Raw genomic sequence first — 13586 nt, forward strand, 5'->3', positions numbered from 1 at the left:
TAACAAGGCGCTTTAAAGAGTAATACAATTTTAAAAAACTAGCTAATACAAGGCCGCTGTGGAGGGGCCCTCTCCACAACGGTCTTGTATTGCAAACTACAATAGACTACAATGAATGATATAAATGTAGGTAAGGGTAGTGACAATCTAGGAACGCTGATCAGCATCTGTGAAGCAAAATAAAAATATAACTACCTTTGTCCAATGTTAACAGTAAAAATATCTAAAGACAGCGGTCAGCGCTTGTTGAGAAAAGTAAAATTGAATACCTTGGTATGAAGATGGGCCAAGGATGTTGCGCCCATAAGGTTAAACATGCCACCAGAATCACACATTGAGGAAAGGGAGGTTAGGCGCACCAGAGTAAGCACTAATCCTCCCAACCTGCCCCCAGAATCCCAAATGTTTGAGGGAGGAGGGATAAGGTGAGCCGGCGCTGCACAAATATCCTGTCCGCTCAAGCCCCAAGAACACATAAGTGTCAGGGATGAAGGATGCTATCAAGAAACAGAGTAAGCTAAGGTGAACTGGGGGTAAGACCGACCTTAAAATATAACCTAAAGAAAAGAAGGCGTTGAGAAGCGTCAGGGATGAAGGAGGCTATCAAGAAAAAGAGTAAGCTAAGGTGAACTGAAGATAAGACTGACCTTAAAATATAACCTAAAGAAAAGAAGGCGTTGAGCAAGAAACACGATGAAGATGCTCATCTCCCCCATAGCGCATAAGGATGGAGATGAGGAAGGAACACTATCAAGAAGAAAAAAGGGTAAGCAAAGGCGACCTAAAGACAAGACTCACCTTAAAATATAACCTGTAGGAAAGAAAGCATTAAGTAAGGAATACAAGGTAAAAAGATTCCTACCTTGGCGGATGTTGAATGCTCAGTGACCCATAAGCCACTTACACAGCTGCAGCCTGTGTAAGTGGCTAATGGGATGAACGTGCAGTGTAGTGAGTAGATAAGAATGAAACAAGGTAAATGTGGTGAGCGTCTTGAATCAAAAGTTCAACCGTGTGAAAGTGCTGTGCACTGGCTAAATGCCACAGAATATTTGACTTTGTTTGTGTCCGCACAATGCCGGTGGTTCTACACGATCACATGACCCAACACGTGTACGTGTTGTTTGTTGAAGTCACACAATCACGCGACTTTAAGTTCGAAATATCTTAAGTCTTATTGTTCAGTGTGGTTCCACTTAGTACTTACTATTAAACTCTTATTCACGCGACTGTGTGACTTATTGGTTCAAACTGGTCATTCGGCCAGTACCACTTCTACGTCCTGTTTCCCCACATGCCACCCAAAAGAATGTGGCCAAGAAGTGCGCCACTGGAGGATCTGCCCAGAGAGTTGGGGCACCTCTTGATTCTCCTGTCGTATCCTCTGTGCCAGAGGCATTGGAAACAGTGCCAACAGAGCTTGAGCTCCCTGCAGAGACTCACAGTGTGGTAAGTGGTTCTTCTATGGCATCTGTCTTAGCTTGCTGATGGTTAGTTAGTGGTGTATGATCTGCTGCGACGGCGCAGAAGATGACGTCCTGCTCTACCAGTGCGACGCTTGCCTGCGCGTCATGTGCAGTCAATGCATAGACGTCCCCTGCCGAATCTCTGCAGGTCATCCAACAGGCCAACAGTCTTTTTTCTTTGTCTATCCTGTCACTCTCAGTCCACTCTCAGGTCCCCTGGTTCTTACTTTGTAAGTGATCATTTTTGTTTATTTTTGCGCTACTATTAAGTATGGAATACAGGGTTTCTATAGCGGTAACATACCAGCTCAAGGAGGGAAAGCCGTCCTTCCCCATTTCCTCCAGCTCAATGGCAAGTTTGAGACTGCGTCATGCACGCTATTGGCGTCTACTCCGATCGCTGTCATCCACTTCATCATTGGCGCAAATGATGAGGTAATCACGCCTGTTCCCCTCCTCTCCCACTACCTCGAGCATTTTTACCCAAGTGGTCGTTATGTGTATCTCGAGGTCGTATTCAATGTGGCGACCCACAAGAAGATCGACACATACACTCTCATGCAGCAAGCGCAGGTTGCTGAACTCACACAGCACCTGGGTCACACTGGACGCACATTTGCATTTTTCTCTAACCACTCCTGAGCAAGACAGTGGGTGGCTTTTTGCAGGTAAGGTGAAGGATAAATATATTGCCATGAGCATTTCGCAGGTAATGCATGTATGTATCCTGTATGCTCTCAGCTAATCGGTTATCCAGGTTCTATCTACAGTGCTCTGTCCATATGCTTCCATCCTTAAGGCCGCCAACATGGTGTTTCTGGTGTGCGGCTCTATTGTAGCCTATGAAGACTCTTTTGTCAACCTCAAGGACACCATCCTCGACCTCGAGCTCGCATCTGCCATCATCTTTCCCGCCACTAGGTTCCAACCCTTGGTCGCCACGAACTTTTTGTTGGCTATGGCAGAGCTTGTCATAGTCGAGAAACTCAATCTGCGCAAGGCATTTCCTGGTCTGCTTGCCCTCTCAAGTCGTCTTGGACAACACTCCAAGGTCATCTTGATGACCAAGGATGATACTGCTGATAATCGCTGGCTGTTGGTCACAATGTTTGGGCGCGCCCACCCACAAACTCAGCCGTGGGGTATTGAGGTGCCTGGACAATGCCCTCTCTGTGGATTGACCAATAGCTGGTCAGAGAAGGTAGCAGTGATGTTGTTTGATGTTGACACTGGAGACCAGGCTACTGTGGCCAGGTATGTATACTATTGCAAGTACCCTGACTGCGGTAAGAGCTAGGGCAAGCCTCCCCACAAGTTCCATATCAGTAAGCCTCCTGGTTCCATGGTCAGTGGCACAAGGACCAAACAAAGCACATGGTTCCAGTCCCCTTCAAGTATTTTTCCACCGCCACCTTCTCCGCCGTCTTCTCCGCCGTCTTCATCCATTTCATTCATGTCTTTGGGCACCCTAGGCAAGCGTTCGAGGAGTAGAGATGGAAGTGTTTCTACTAGGAAGAGGGCATGCGTCTGAACGGTTTAGTTTGGTTTCATTAATTACATTTCAAAGTGTTATTTTGATTAGTTAAATTGTCCTCTACTTACGTTTTGATCTACATTTTTGTTGGGATGTTAAAGATGTTGAATAACGTGGTGATGGTATGTCAGGCTTTGCCTGGGCACTTTGTATATGTGACGCATGTCAGTGCACGTGACCGTGTTGGTTGAAACTTTACACCTCACTGGCCGGGATCTTGCCTACACCACGCATAAATCACACTTTCCCCATATCTCCACACCCCTCAATGTCTGACTGGTACGTGTCATTTGAAGAGATCCTTGCTGAGCACAAGGAGGATTTCTTAGAGGCAAACAATCCACAATCGACACATTGCCGTCAGATTCTCAGAGAAGTACGAGATGAAATTGTCGAGCTTCACAAGTTGCAGGATGATCCTGTGGATGTGCCAAAGGCTCTAAAACGAGTAATATCATTTGCTTCAGTTCACAATGTTACTGACACTATAATACAAAGGCTATTAGACGTCACTATGTCCAATTTATTGAGGATGAGGAAGACCGAAGGGCCGAGGAGGAGCTTTTGAGAGATGTTCGAGAGGAAGATCAGCCTGGCGTGTCGTTGGAAGAGAGAGAAGCAAATGCTCGCCCCAAGGATGCTTCCTTCTACAAGAAGAAGCTTACTGATTGGGATGTGGCCCTAAAGCTCTTCAAGCAGGAGATCAACGACTATGACAAGGATGAGCAACAAAAGATGGGGGTGCCTCATTCTATCAAGTACCGGACGGGACATGCAAGGCAGTGGTTCAATCATATGATCTCTGCACAACAGAATGAAGTTCAGCAGGCGAGGGATAAGTGGAATGAGGAGGGTGCTCCTGCAGAATCTCAGGCCATGTAAGTGGACAACTTTATGAAGTCATTTCCCCTGTAATAATGTTCCAGGTACCGCAAGAGGAACCTCAAAAAAAACCCTCGACAATTTTACTGAGGAGATTTGTCGGACGATGGGATGTCGAATTGTGATGCTGGTTAGTCACAAGAAAGCCCCCGAGATGTCTTTGAGTGTCTCCATGTAAGTGTTATAATTTGGCCTCGTATTCAAATGACGGAATCTTGTATATATCTAGCCATGAGTCTGAACCTCTCATGTGCAAAAGGCATTTACAGTCAGTTCACGAGGAAATAAGGAATGGGCGGCCGATGGCTTCAAAAAATTTTCAGAGTGGTCAAAGGCGGAATTTTGTGAGTTCTGATATTTGTTGGGCTATGTATAAGCTAGTATATACTTATGTACCCAACTCAACTAGACCCTGCCGACAATGACGATGACGATGACAACGACGAGGATGAAGACAAGGATGTGAAGCCACCCCTACCTGAAGTTGTATTGGACAAGGATGGGTTCGCAAAACTACCTTCACGGACAGGTGTTACCCTCAATGGGCAGCAAGAATTAGTTCGTCAAATTTTCCACGCATCATATAGTCAGTGAATATCTGTTGCTTAAGTCCTTCCTCCTGCTCACCTAAGGTGTCTCCTTTGTAGAAGTCTTCACTGGCAGCATCAAGCCAGTACCTTGGGGTGTGATCAGCGCTGATCCTGCAACCTACATAGATCTGGATTGTGTCCCCAAGGACTTTGTCTTCAGGGACCCGTCTCACATGAGGTCAGTGGACGTGAACAGGCTTTGGCGCCATTGGGAACTCAGAAGGTTGGAAAGAGAGAAGTTGGTGTTTTTTGTTGGGGGCAGGGTTGCTGACTTGAGCAGAACGCGGCTGGCCAATGCTATTCCATCTGAGGAGACAAAGAAGAAAAAAAGTGTACCTGGAAATTGACAATGTAGGACAGCATATCTTGCCTGCGCAAAGGTCTACCGAGCATACAGAGCAGTCCGGCTGACAGCCTGGCCTCCAACACTTCAGCCGGTGGGAGGTCTACCAAGCATATGGAACGGCCGGCCGATGACAAGACCTTCAATGCGTCAGCCAGCCCTAGGCCTACCAAGCGTATGAAGAGGCCGGCCGAGGAGTCAGACAGCTCCGATGATGATGAGGCTGTATCAGCTCCTGGACCAGATTTGAAAGGGATGGCTGGCCAGGCCATCCCTTGCTCAGCATGGGGCACCTGCAGCTGTGCCAATGAAAGACCGCATGAAGTTTTTGCGGGATCTTAGCAGCAATGACGAATACCGGCATTTTATTGAGGGCATAAGGGACTTGAAAAAGGTAAGCTTTTGGTTTATATTCAAGTCGTCACACTCTATACTCACCTGACGAAGGATCAAACCTCTGAGCATTCAGAGGGATGGCCCACCTGGGCAATGTGGTCTTGGGAAAGGTCGTACCTTCCCAACACCATGCACTCCTTGGACCGGGAGCTCCAGGAGTCCTTGGAGATCATCAAGGCTGCCAAGATCTCTGGCTCGATGTCGGCCATGCGGGTGGCCCTTGGCCTTGGGATGTTACTGAGGGAATGTAAGCGAGCCATCGAGTACGAGGCTGATGAAGCCACTCCCGATATCCCCTCCTATATTAGCACCTCGACCTTGGATACCACATGCCTTGACCTTGTCATTGACGCACTCAACAAAGCGAGAGGAGTAGTAGTCCGAATGTCCAAGGTGAGGGCAGTTCCGCAGGTGGAGGAGCCTGCTCATCAAGAAGGAAGTGAACCTGGAAACACTGCTAAGACCACTGCAGATAGAGGTGAGGTGATACTGGTGGATCTGGTGGATAAGTCCAACCACGAGGAAACGGAAGAGGAGGTGGAGATAAGATGGGAGCTGGAATGGGAAATGCAGTTGCTGGACGAGCAGAGAAAGAAGATGGTGATGATGACGGAGACGGTGAGAATGCTTCACGAGGAAAAGGAGAAGCTAGAGAAGGAGAACCGTGTGCTCGAGAAAGAAATCGTGGATCAACAGATGGAGCAGGTTGAAGAGGGTCAGGAGGCTGTGGGAGATGAAGTGGAGCAGGGGGATGACAAGCAGAAGGAGGTCGACGAGGAGGAGCAGGAGGTCGAGCAGAGAGGGAAAAGCAGAGGGGGAACAAAAGACGCAAGTTGGGGGGATCACAAACTGTTTCCAAACCCAAGACCAGGACTGACAATATTCGCCGATCTTCCAGACCTAGACTTCCCTCCAACAAGGCCTTGCATATTTGACTTTGAGTAGTATGTCGTAACATAGCGTTGTTCTTTCATGTGACTGCAATACAATGTTTCTATTTCTTTGTGAAGGCCACACTGTTAGGCTGGCTGGTCATAGTCTACATTACTGGCAAAGAAACATTGTCAGCTTAGATGTGAGTGCAGGGCCAGCCAGAGGCAGCCACCATGTTACACAAAAGGCCAGCATCAAGTTGGGTTAGCCGGAGGCACAGTGCCAGCACAAGTGGCCGGCACTGCTCCTACACAGAAGGCCAGCATTCTTGTACCTGTGCGTAGGAGCAGGACTGGCCGGAGGTACACTGCCAGCATGACCGGCCGGCACTGCTCCTATGCAGAAGGCCAGCATTCTTGTACCTATGCATAGGAGCAGGACTGGCTGGAGGCACAGTGCCAGCACGACCGGCCAGCACTGCTCTTATGAAAAAGGACAGCATCCCTATAGCTCTGTGTAGGAGCAGAGCTGGCCGGAGGCATGGTGCCAGCATGACCAGCTGGCACTGCTCGGACAAAAAAGGCCCGCATCCTTCTAGCTATGTGTAGGAGCAGGGCTGGCCAGAGGCATGGTGCCAGCATGACCAGCTGGCACCTGTCCTATGCAGAAGGCCAGCATTCTTGTACCTATGTGTAGGAGCAGTGCTGGCCAGAGGCACAGTGCCAGTGCCCTTGGCCTGCACTGCTCATACACAAAAGGTCAGCATCCTTGAAGCTAGGTGTAGGAGCAGGGCTGGCCGGAGGCATAGTGCCAGCACGACCAGCCAGCACTTGTCCTACATAAAAGGCTAGCATCCTTGTAGCTATGTGTAGGAGCAGGGCTGGCTGGAGGCATGGTGCCAGCATGACCGGCCGGCACCTGTCCTACACAGAAGGCCAGCATTCTTGTAGCTATGTGTAGGAGCAGTGCTGGCCGGAGGCACAGTGCCAGCACCCTCGGCCGGCACTGCTCATACACAAAAGGCAAGCATCCCTATAGCTATGTGTAGGAGCAGGGCTTGCCAGCGGCTGGCACACATTCTACGCCCGCAGCCAGCCTGCTTCTTGGCCAGTAGGGTTGTTGTGGCTGCAGTGATTGATACGTACCGGCCAGCTCTGTATCTACATGGACCGGCCAACATCGGCTGGGACACATTCTATGGCTATTTTGCATGTCTGGGGGACCGGTTCTATGTGCCCAGTGACTGAAGGGTCTGGGCCATGGCACCGTCAGCATCCACTAAGAAGCTTGAAAGATGAGATCACACACATTCTGAGAATGGGGCATGGCCGTGGCACCATTGGTGCCACCTAAGAAGCTCAAAAAATGAGATCACGCACATTCTGAGAGTGGGACAATGGCTGTGGTGCCATCAGCATTGCCTAAGAACCTCGAAATATGAGATCACGCACAGACTGAGAGCAGGACATGGCCATATCAGCGTCACCTAAGAACCTTGAAAGACGATATCATGCACCAACTGAGAGCAGGACATGGACATGGCAGAGGCACCATCAGTGCCAGGTAAGCAGGTCAAAAGACCATTGAATAAGCAGGTCAAAAAACAAGGACATGCACTGGATGAGAGCAGGACACAGCCACAGGACCGCAGGCAGGTCAAAAGACGAGGATGCGCACATCCTGAGAATGGGACATGGCTGCAGCACCAATCAGTGTCAGCAAGCAGGTTGAAGATGAGATCCCTTACCTTAGCAGTAACACTTCCTGAGAGCAGACTCAGCCGTGGCACCATCACCATCAGCAAGCAGGTCAAAAGATGAGGACACTCACATCCTGAGAAATGGGACATGGCCGTCGGCACCAATCAGCATTGAAAGATGAGATCATGCACTTCCTTAGAGCTGGACATGGTCGCAGCACCATCTGAAGCGTCGAAATATGAGATCATGCACTTCCTGAGAGCAGGACTTAGCTGTGGCACTATCACCATCAGCAAGCAGGTCAAAAGACAAGGACACTCACATCCTGAGGATGGGACATGGCTGTGGCACCAATCAGCATTGAAAGACAAGTTCCCTAGAGCAGGATACAGCCGCGGCACCATCAGCATCAGGTACTAAGCAAGTCAAAAAAAACACAAGAGTGAAACAAACTAGAACGATTAAATAAATAAAATGATGCAAAAAATCTTGAAGTGCAAATTGAACTTGAAATTTTTCAAAGTGCACAACTTACCTAAGCATCTGCACGGCGCCGTGTGACACCATTCAACATCAATTTGCTATGAGCTTGATATAATTTAGTGTATTTTTGATACAGTTTTACCCACTAAATCTGCAGCTTGATAATAATATGTAATGCTACAATCACACTGTTGTCTGCTTGCAAGATACACATCAAGATGATATTTTTCTGGTATAGTCATATCATATGTTAGATATTTGTGATGCTACAATAATAATATCTCAGGCTAAAACATGACATGTAATAATGTTTTTTAATTACCAATTATATCTAGTCATATCAAGTTCGGGTTGATTTCCTGATGGCACTTGTGAAAAGCACTCACCATTGGGAGTGCTAGAAATTCATTGATTGCAGCCATACTAAGAGGAGAATTGTCATATCTCATATTCCGGACCTACATCTGATGATGTTCTCATGCCTTCCGGATGCACATCCAGACCTCCATACCCTTATCCATGACTCCATACCCTCATCCATGCCTTCAGTCCTCCAGTTTACTATCAGTTCGGATCTGTACACCTTTGTACATCCATATATCCATACCTCCGGACCTCCGGACCTCCGCCCTAAGCCTGCTTCATCCACCCTTGATCCAATTGGATCTGAGCTCATTCCATCTGGGACTTTACCTTCCCTAGAATACCAGACTATATCCATGATTCATATCCTAGTTCCATCTTCACCTAGATCTCCAGATCCACTCATCCAATATCCAGACACCTCATCCAATATCCAGACCTCCAGATCCAACCTATACTCATATCCAAAGCTCAAACATTAAATCAGTGTCTATCCCCTTATGGTAATCCCCTTGACTCTGGACTTCGGTTATCTGTGTTTCCATCTTGCTTATTGATCCTTGTACTCTGTATCATCTCCAAGTTCATTTACTTATGTTCCATTCATACTTACTGATGTTTCCACATGCTCGTACATAGCATTAGTCTTCAGCTTACTGATTCTCTCGGATCCCTTCCAGTATATAAACCTCTGTACAACTCCTGTAGAGTTTCCTGAGTTCGAATATCATCTTAGACTTCACTTATCCTGCTCTCGGACTTCGGTCCATCTTAGTCTGACCTTTCCTTAGGCATAGGAAGGATTCCCTAGGCTGACTTTCCAGTCCTCTGGATTTATCCTTCTGTCTACATCCATTCTTAGAGTCTGTTTGGGATTGGGATTGGGATTTTGCCCAACTTTGACAAACTTTAAGAAAGAAAATCACAAGGTTAAGTAAGCATGCTGCCATTTGGAGCTTGAAACTGATGTCACACTTATTAGGGTTACAGATATGCGTGTGTATGTACATGCATACCACAGCCATGCTCCCCCACCTCCTTTGCCACAGTGACAACCCTTCTGCCAATGAAGAGGATTCATCAAACTCGAGGAATGAGCGGCATCAGAAGAAGGATGAGGAGGATGAGGAGGACGAGGGAGATGAGGGAGATGACTCCAGTGAGGACTCGGGGAGTGTTGATGATGCAGAGAAAGCAGATATCAAATTTCTCCACACCATCATCGACTTTTTCAGTGCATGGTCATGTCGGCTTCGGAAGTTATCAATATTGCAGGGGTCACTGTTAATGCCTACACAAACACATATTACGATAAATAGCCCTATCACATGTCAATTCTGATGGGGGTTGGGTGGGTCAACGAGCTTCTCAACAGTCATCCAGCACGAATTCAATGTTAGCTCAGTGTACATTGCCATGTATTTATTATATTACTACAAGTACTTCATGATGGTGGCATAAACAACTCAAAACATGTAACACTAGAGGAGCAACTCGCCATCTTCCTATATGCCTGTGTTACAGGCATTTATGTATGCCACCTTGCTGAGCAGTTTCAGCATTCAAACAATACTATATCAGAGTGTGTCTTCCCAATCTTACCCCTATGCTTGCTCAATATTGCTTTCAGATATTTCAAACAGATTCTTATTGCATTCGCCTCCCGGCCAATCTATTCTACCTATGTCCGGCTTCCCAACAGCAGAAACTCCAATACCCGCCCAAATCCTCAAGACAACAAAACTATTTCCCTACTTTGCAGACGTAATCGGTGCTATTGACAGGCACACACATCACTTGCCATCCCTCAGCTGCTGATCGTGATGCCACTCATGACCACAAAGGCAATTTAACACAAAATTGCCTTGCTGCATGCGACTTTGACATGCAGTTTCACGTATATGTTGAGTGGTTTCCAGGGGTCTGCAGCAGATGCTCATATCTACAATGTCACTCCTCTCAATGATTTTACAATCCCTCAGGGCAAGGTGTACCTTGCAGATGCTGGATTTGCTGCATGTGATGAATTATTCGTACCCTATCGTGGTGTGCACTACCACCTTGCTGAATGGGGCCAGGCAAGTCTTGTGTATGTTGCAGCCACTTATTACAACCCTGACATAGTACTTACACATCTTTGCAGGCCTTGCAATGCTAAGGAACTATATAATCTATGCCACGTGCAGCTCCGCAATGTCATCAAGCGTATTTTCAGTGTCTTGAAAAATCGCTTCCGCATACTTTGGCTCCCTCCTAAGTACAACTCTGATATGCAAGCTCACATCCCTCCGGCATTGTGTCTCATACACAATGTCATCCACATCCATGACCCAGATGAATTATTGGACTACCATCAAGTGGAGTCAGATGAGTGGAGGGCTCCTTACAATAGCGGCACACTCGCCAATGGACCTCCAACTGAAGCAGCACACATTCGTGCACACAATGTTCACGACAAGATTGCTGAATCAATGTGGGGTGATTACCTCACAGAAAGACAGCGTAGAGGAGCGTCGTTGCCACCTGGTGTAATGTAATTAGTTGACATTTGTTATCATTGTTCGTTCATTGTCATTGTTTTTTCTAGTCCTGTCAATGTACAATCTATGTTTGCCACCAACTTGACATATAGTATTGCATGCAGATAAAAAAACAAGTATTTTAAGAATGTCGAGGTAGTGATCTAACTAATGTCTAACATGGAGGTATCACAGCGGCTCCTGTTCATTTGCCCGCACTCTCCTTGCCTCCCGCAGGTGCTGAGCTGAAAAAATCTTCTGAATACCGTCTTGTGTGATGTTGTTGTAAGCATCAGCAGATAGTGACGTCGGATTGAACCACCCACATAGTCTCAGACTCTTTGCTGACATTAGCTCCTAAATCTGGGTTGAACGATAGACCTGAGGCATTGGTAGCTATTTTGTCGACCAACAGAAACATCTTTCTTATCTAGAAATTATTAATATTAGTAACGGCACACTGTAGAGGCTCATGCCCCTACAGCCGCATATGGCCTATATCACAGCTCAGGACAACTGGGCATCACTGCCAGGCTCGCACCATCATCATATCTACCCATTCCCTATAGAGCGCCCCACTTTCCCGCGAAGCGCGCACTACTTTCCCACACTAGCCACAGCATTCCTGTGTGCTTTCTCACGCTTAAGTGCCCTGCGTCGCCCATCATCCAGGAGCTTCCATCCACTGTCCATCCAGCCCAAAGGTATGTCATTAGTTCGCTATTTTACTATTTCATGTACCTTTCATTATTACCTACACTGTATGGCACCATTTCTCATGGCCCAGTAAGCTATTACATAGTGCTTTACCTCACTCTGGTTCACTTTGTGTTGAGCCGAGGAGGCACTACTTAGACACTTACCACTACCTTCCTACCACCCATCTACTACCACTTAGCACCAATATAGAGCCACACTTGAGAGCCACAATCATTATTCCACTTCATATAGACTTCATCTTGCATTGAGAGCCACTTCTCTAGAGCTTCACGTGCTCCAGCGCTTTCCTGCGCTTAGGCACTCCCTTAGAGGCACATTTAGCATGCTTTGGATCATTTCTCTGCTGCCATCTGCTTCCCTGGGTCAAATGATTTGCATCACACCTCAACCAACACTTAGAGAGAGTGTAGCCCTATCTCCCATCTTGAGCTTAGAGCTATATTTCTTTCATTGCTCTGCATTGCACCTTAGCAGAGTTGTTGTACCCTCAATGCATATCAATAAAATGATAGTATTTACCTGACTCCATTTGGAATGAACAGGCTTCAGCAATCTTGGGAGCACCATCAGGGCATGGGCATGTTGCCATCTCTGCAGCAGCAGTAACCCAGAAAGATTTCATAAAGTTCATCCCATCACCCCCTTTGGCTTTCTGTAGGATGGCATATTCGACTAATTTTTTTTCATCATCGATGGACCATATGCAGTGGTCTTTTGCTGCTGTGGCAGCTTCCTGACTGTCAGTGGCTGCCCATTTTTTTCCTTTGCCTTTGGGCATGATGGTTGGGTGGAAACAGAGAGAGTATTGCGACTCCAATGAGCTACATGTTGAGGGCATGACTATTGATAAGAATATGTCACACTGTGACCGATGGCATGCAGCACACCAGCATGCTTACTTAACCTTGTGATTTTCTTTCTTGAAGTTTGTCGAAGTTGGGCAAAATCCCGATCCTGAACAGACTCTTAGGGATTAACTCCCTAAGCTGGAGTTTTGCCTTTCCAGCACTTCCTGTCTTCCAAGACTTCTGTCTACTTCCTGTCAACTCTGTCTCTACTCAAGTATAGTCTACCTCTGTTTGTTTCTACTCTGGACCTTGTCCATAGTAGCCTTTCTCCTCCTGTCCTAATCCTGTCCGCTCCTCCTGTCCTAATCCTGTCCGCTCCTCCTGTCCTAATCCTGTCCGCTCCTCCTGTCCTAATCCTGTCCGCTCCTCCAGTCCTCCGGTCCTCCTGACCTTCAGACCTCCGGACATTGTAACCTTCAGACATTGTAACCTTCGGACATCATAACCTTCAGACAACATAACCTTTGGACCTCCGGACGTCCTGTCCTTTGGACCACTCCTATTATCCAATCCTGCTTTGGACTCTGTCCCTTGTAGCCCATCCTCTATGTGTTTCCATCTAGGGAGCTTACCTTTGGAAGTCTCACCTTCGGACCCAATGCAGTGGATGAAACTCCTCCAGAGTTTCCTGTACTCCTCCAGAAGTTTCCCATGCTCATCTGGAAGTCCTCTAGCACTCTACTAGAGTAGCCAGCCTCCGGAAGTCCTTCAGACTTCATCGGATTCCATCTGGACTTCATTCTGAAATCAAGGGCACGTACTTGGGTAAGGGGCACAGGTACATGAGCTGAGGCCAAGCCCTTCAGATCCAATACCTCTTGAGTATGGTCTTAACAAGAATGAAGAAGAAAATCAGCAATTTCCCATTC

General features: G+C 47.2%; 2 protein-coding genes across 2 annotated transcripts; both read left to right on the plus strand.

Moving 5' to 3' along the window:
• Positions 1-693: 693 nt before the first annotated feature.
• On the plus strand, positions 694-2997 carry DFJ58DRAFT_729245 (uncharacterized protein; the record flags this gene model as incomplete). Its single annotated transcript, XM_041385722.1, has 7 exons — positions 694-766; positions 1268-1449; positions 1500-1696; positions 1760-2064; positions 2114-2175; positions 2224-2712; positions 2764-2997. 7 exons carry the CDS (start codon positions 694-696, stop codon positions 2995-2997), a joined length of 1542 nt encoding a protein of 513 aa, XP_041242713.1.
• A 271-nt stretch (positions 2998-3268) lies between these two features.
• DFJ58DRAFT_842443 (uncharacterized protein) lies at positions 3269-6156 on the plus strand (the record flags this gene model as incomplete). Its single annotated transcript, XM_041392833.1, has 9 exons — positions 3269-3448; positions 3499-3878; positions 4018-4056; positions 4112-4226; positions 4264-4468; positions 4515-4650; positions 4833-5040; positions 5069-5209; positions 5263-6156. 9 exons carry the CDS (start codon positions 3269-3271, stop codon positions 6154-6156), a joined length of 2298 nt encoding a protein of 765 aa, XP_041242714.1.
• Between the last annotated feature and the right edge of the window lie 7430 nt (positions 6157-13586).

This window comes from Suillus subalutaceus (genome assembly GCF_016647625.1).
Source record: "Suillus subalutaceus strain FC151 chromosome Unknown DFJ58scaffold_70, whole genome shotgun sequence".
Classification (NCBI taxonomy): Eukaryota; Fungi; Basidiomycota; class Agaricomycetes; order Boletales; family Suillaceae; genus Suillus; species Suillus subalutaceus.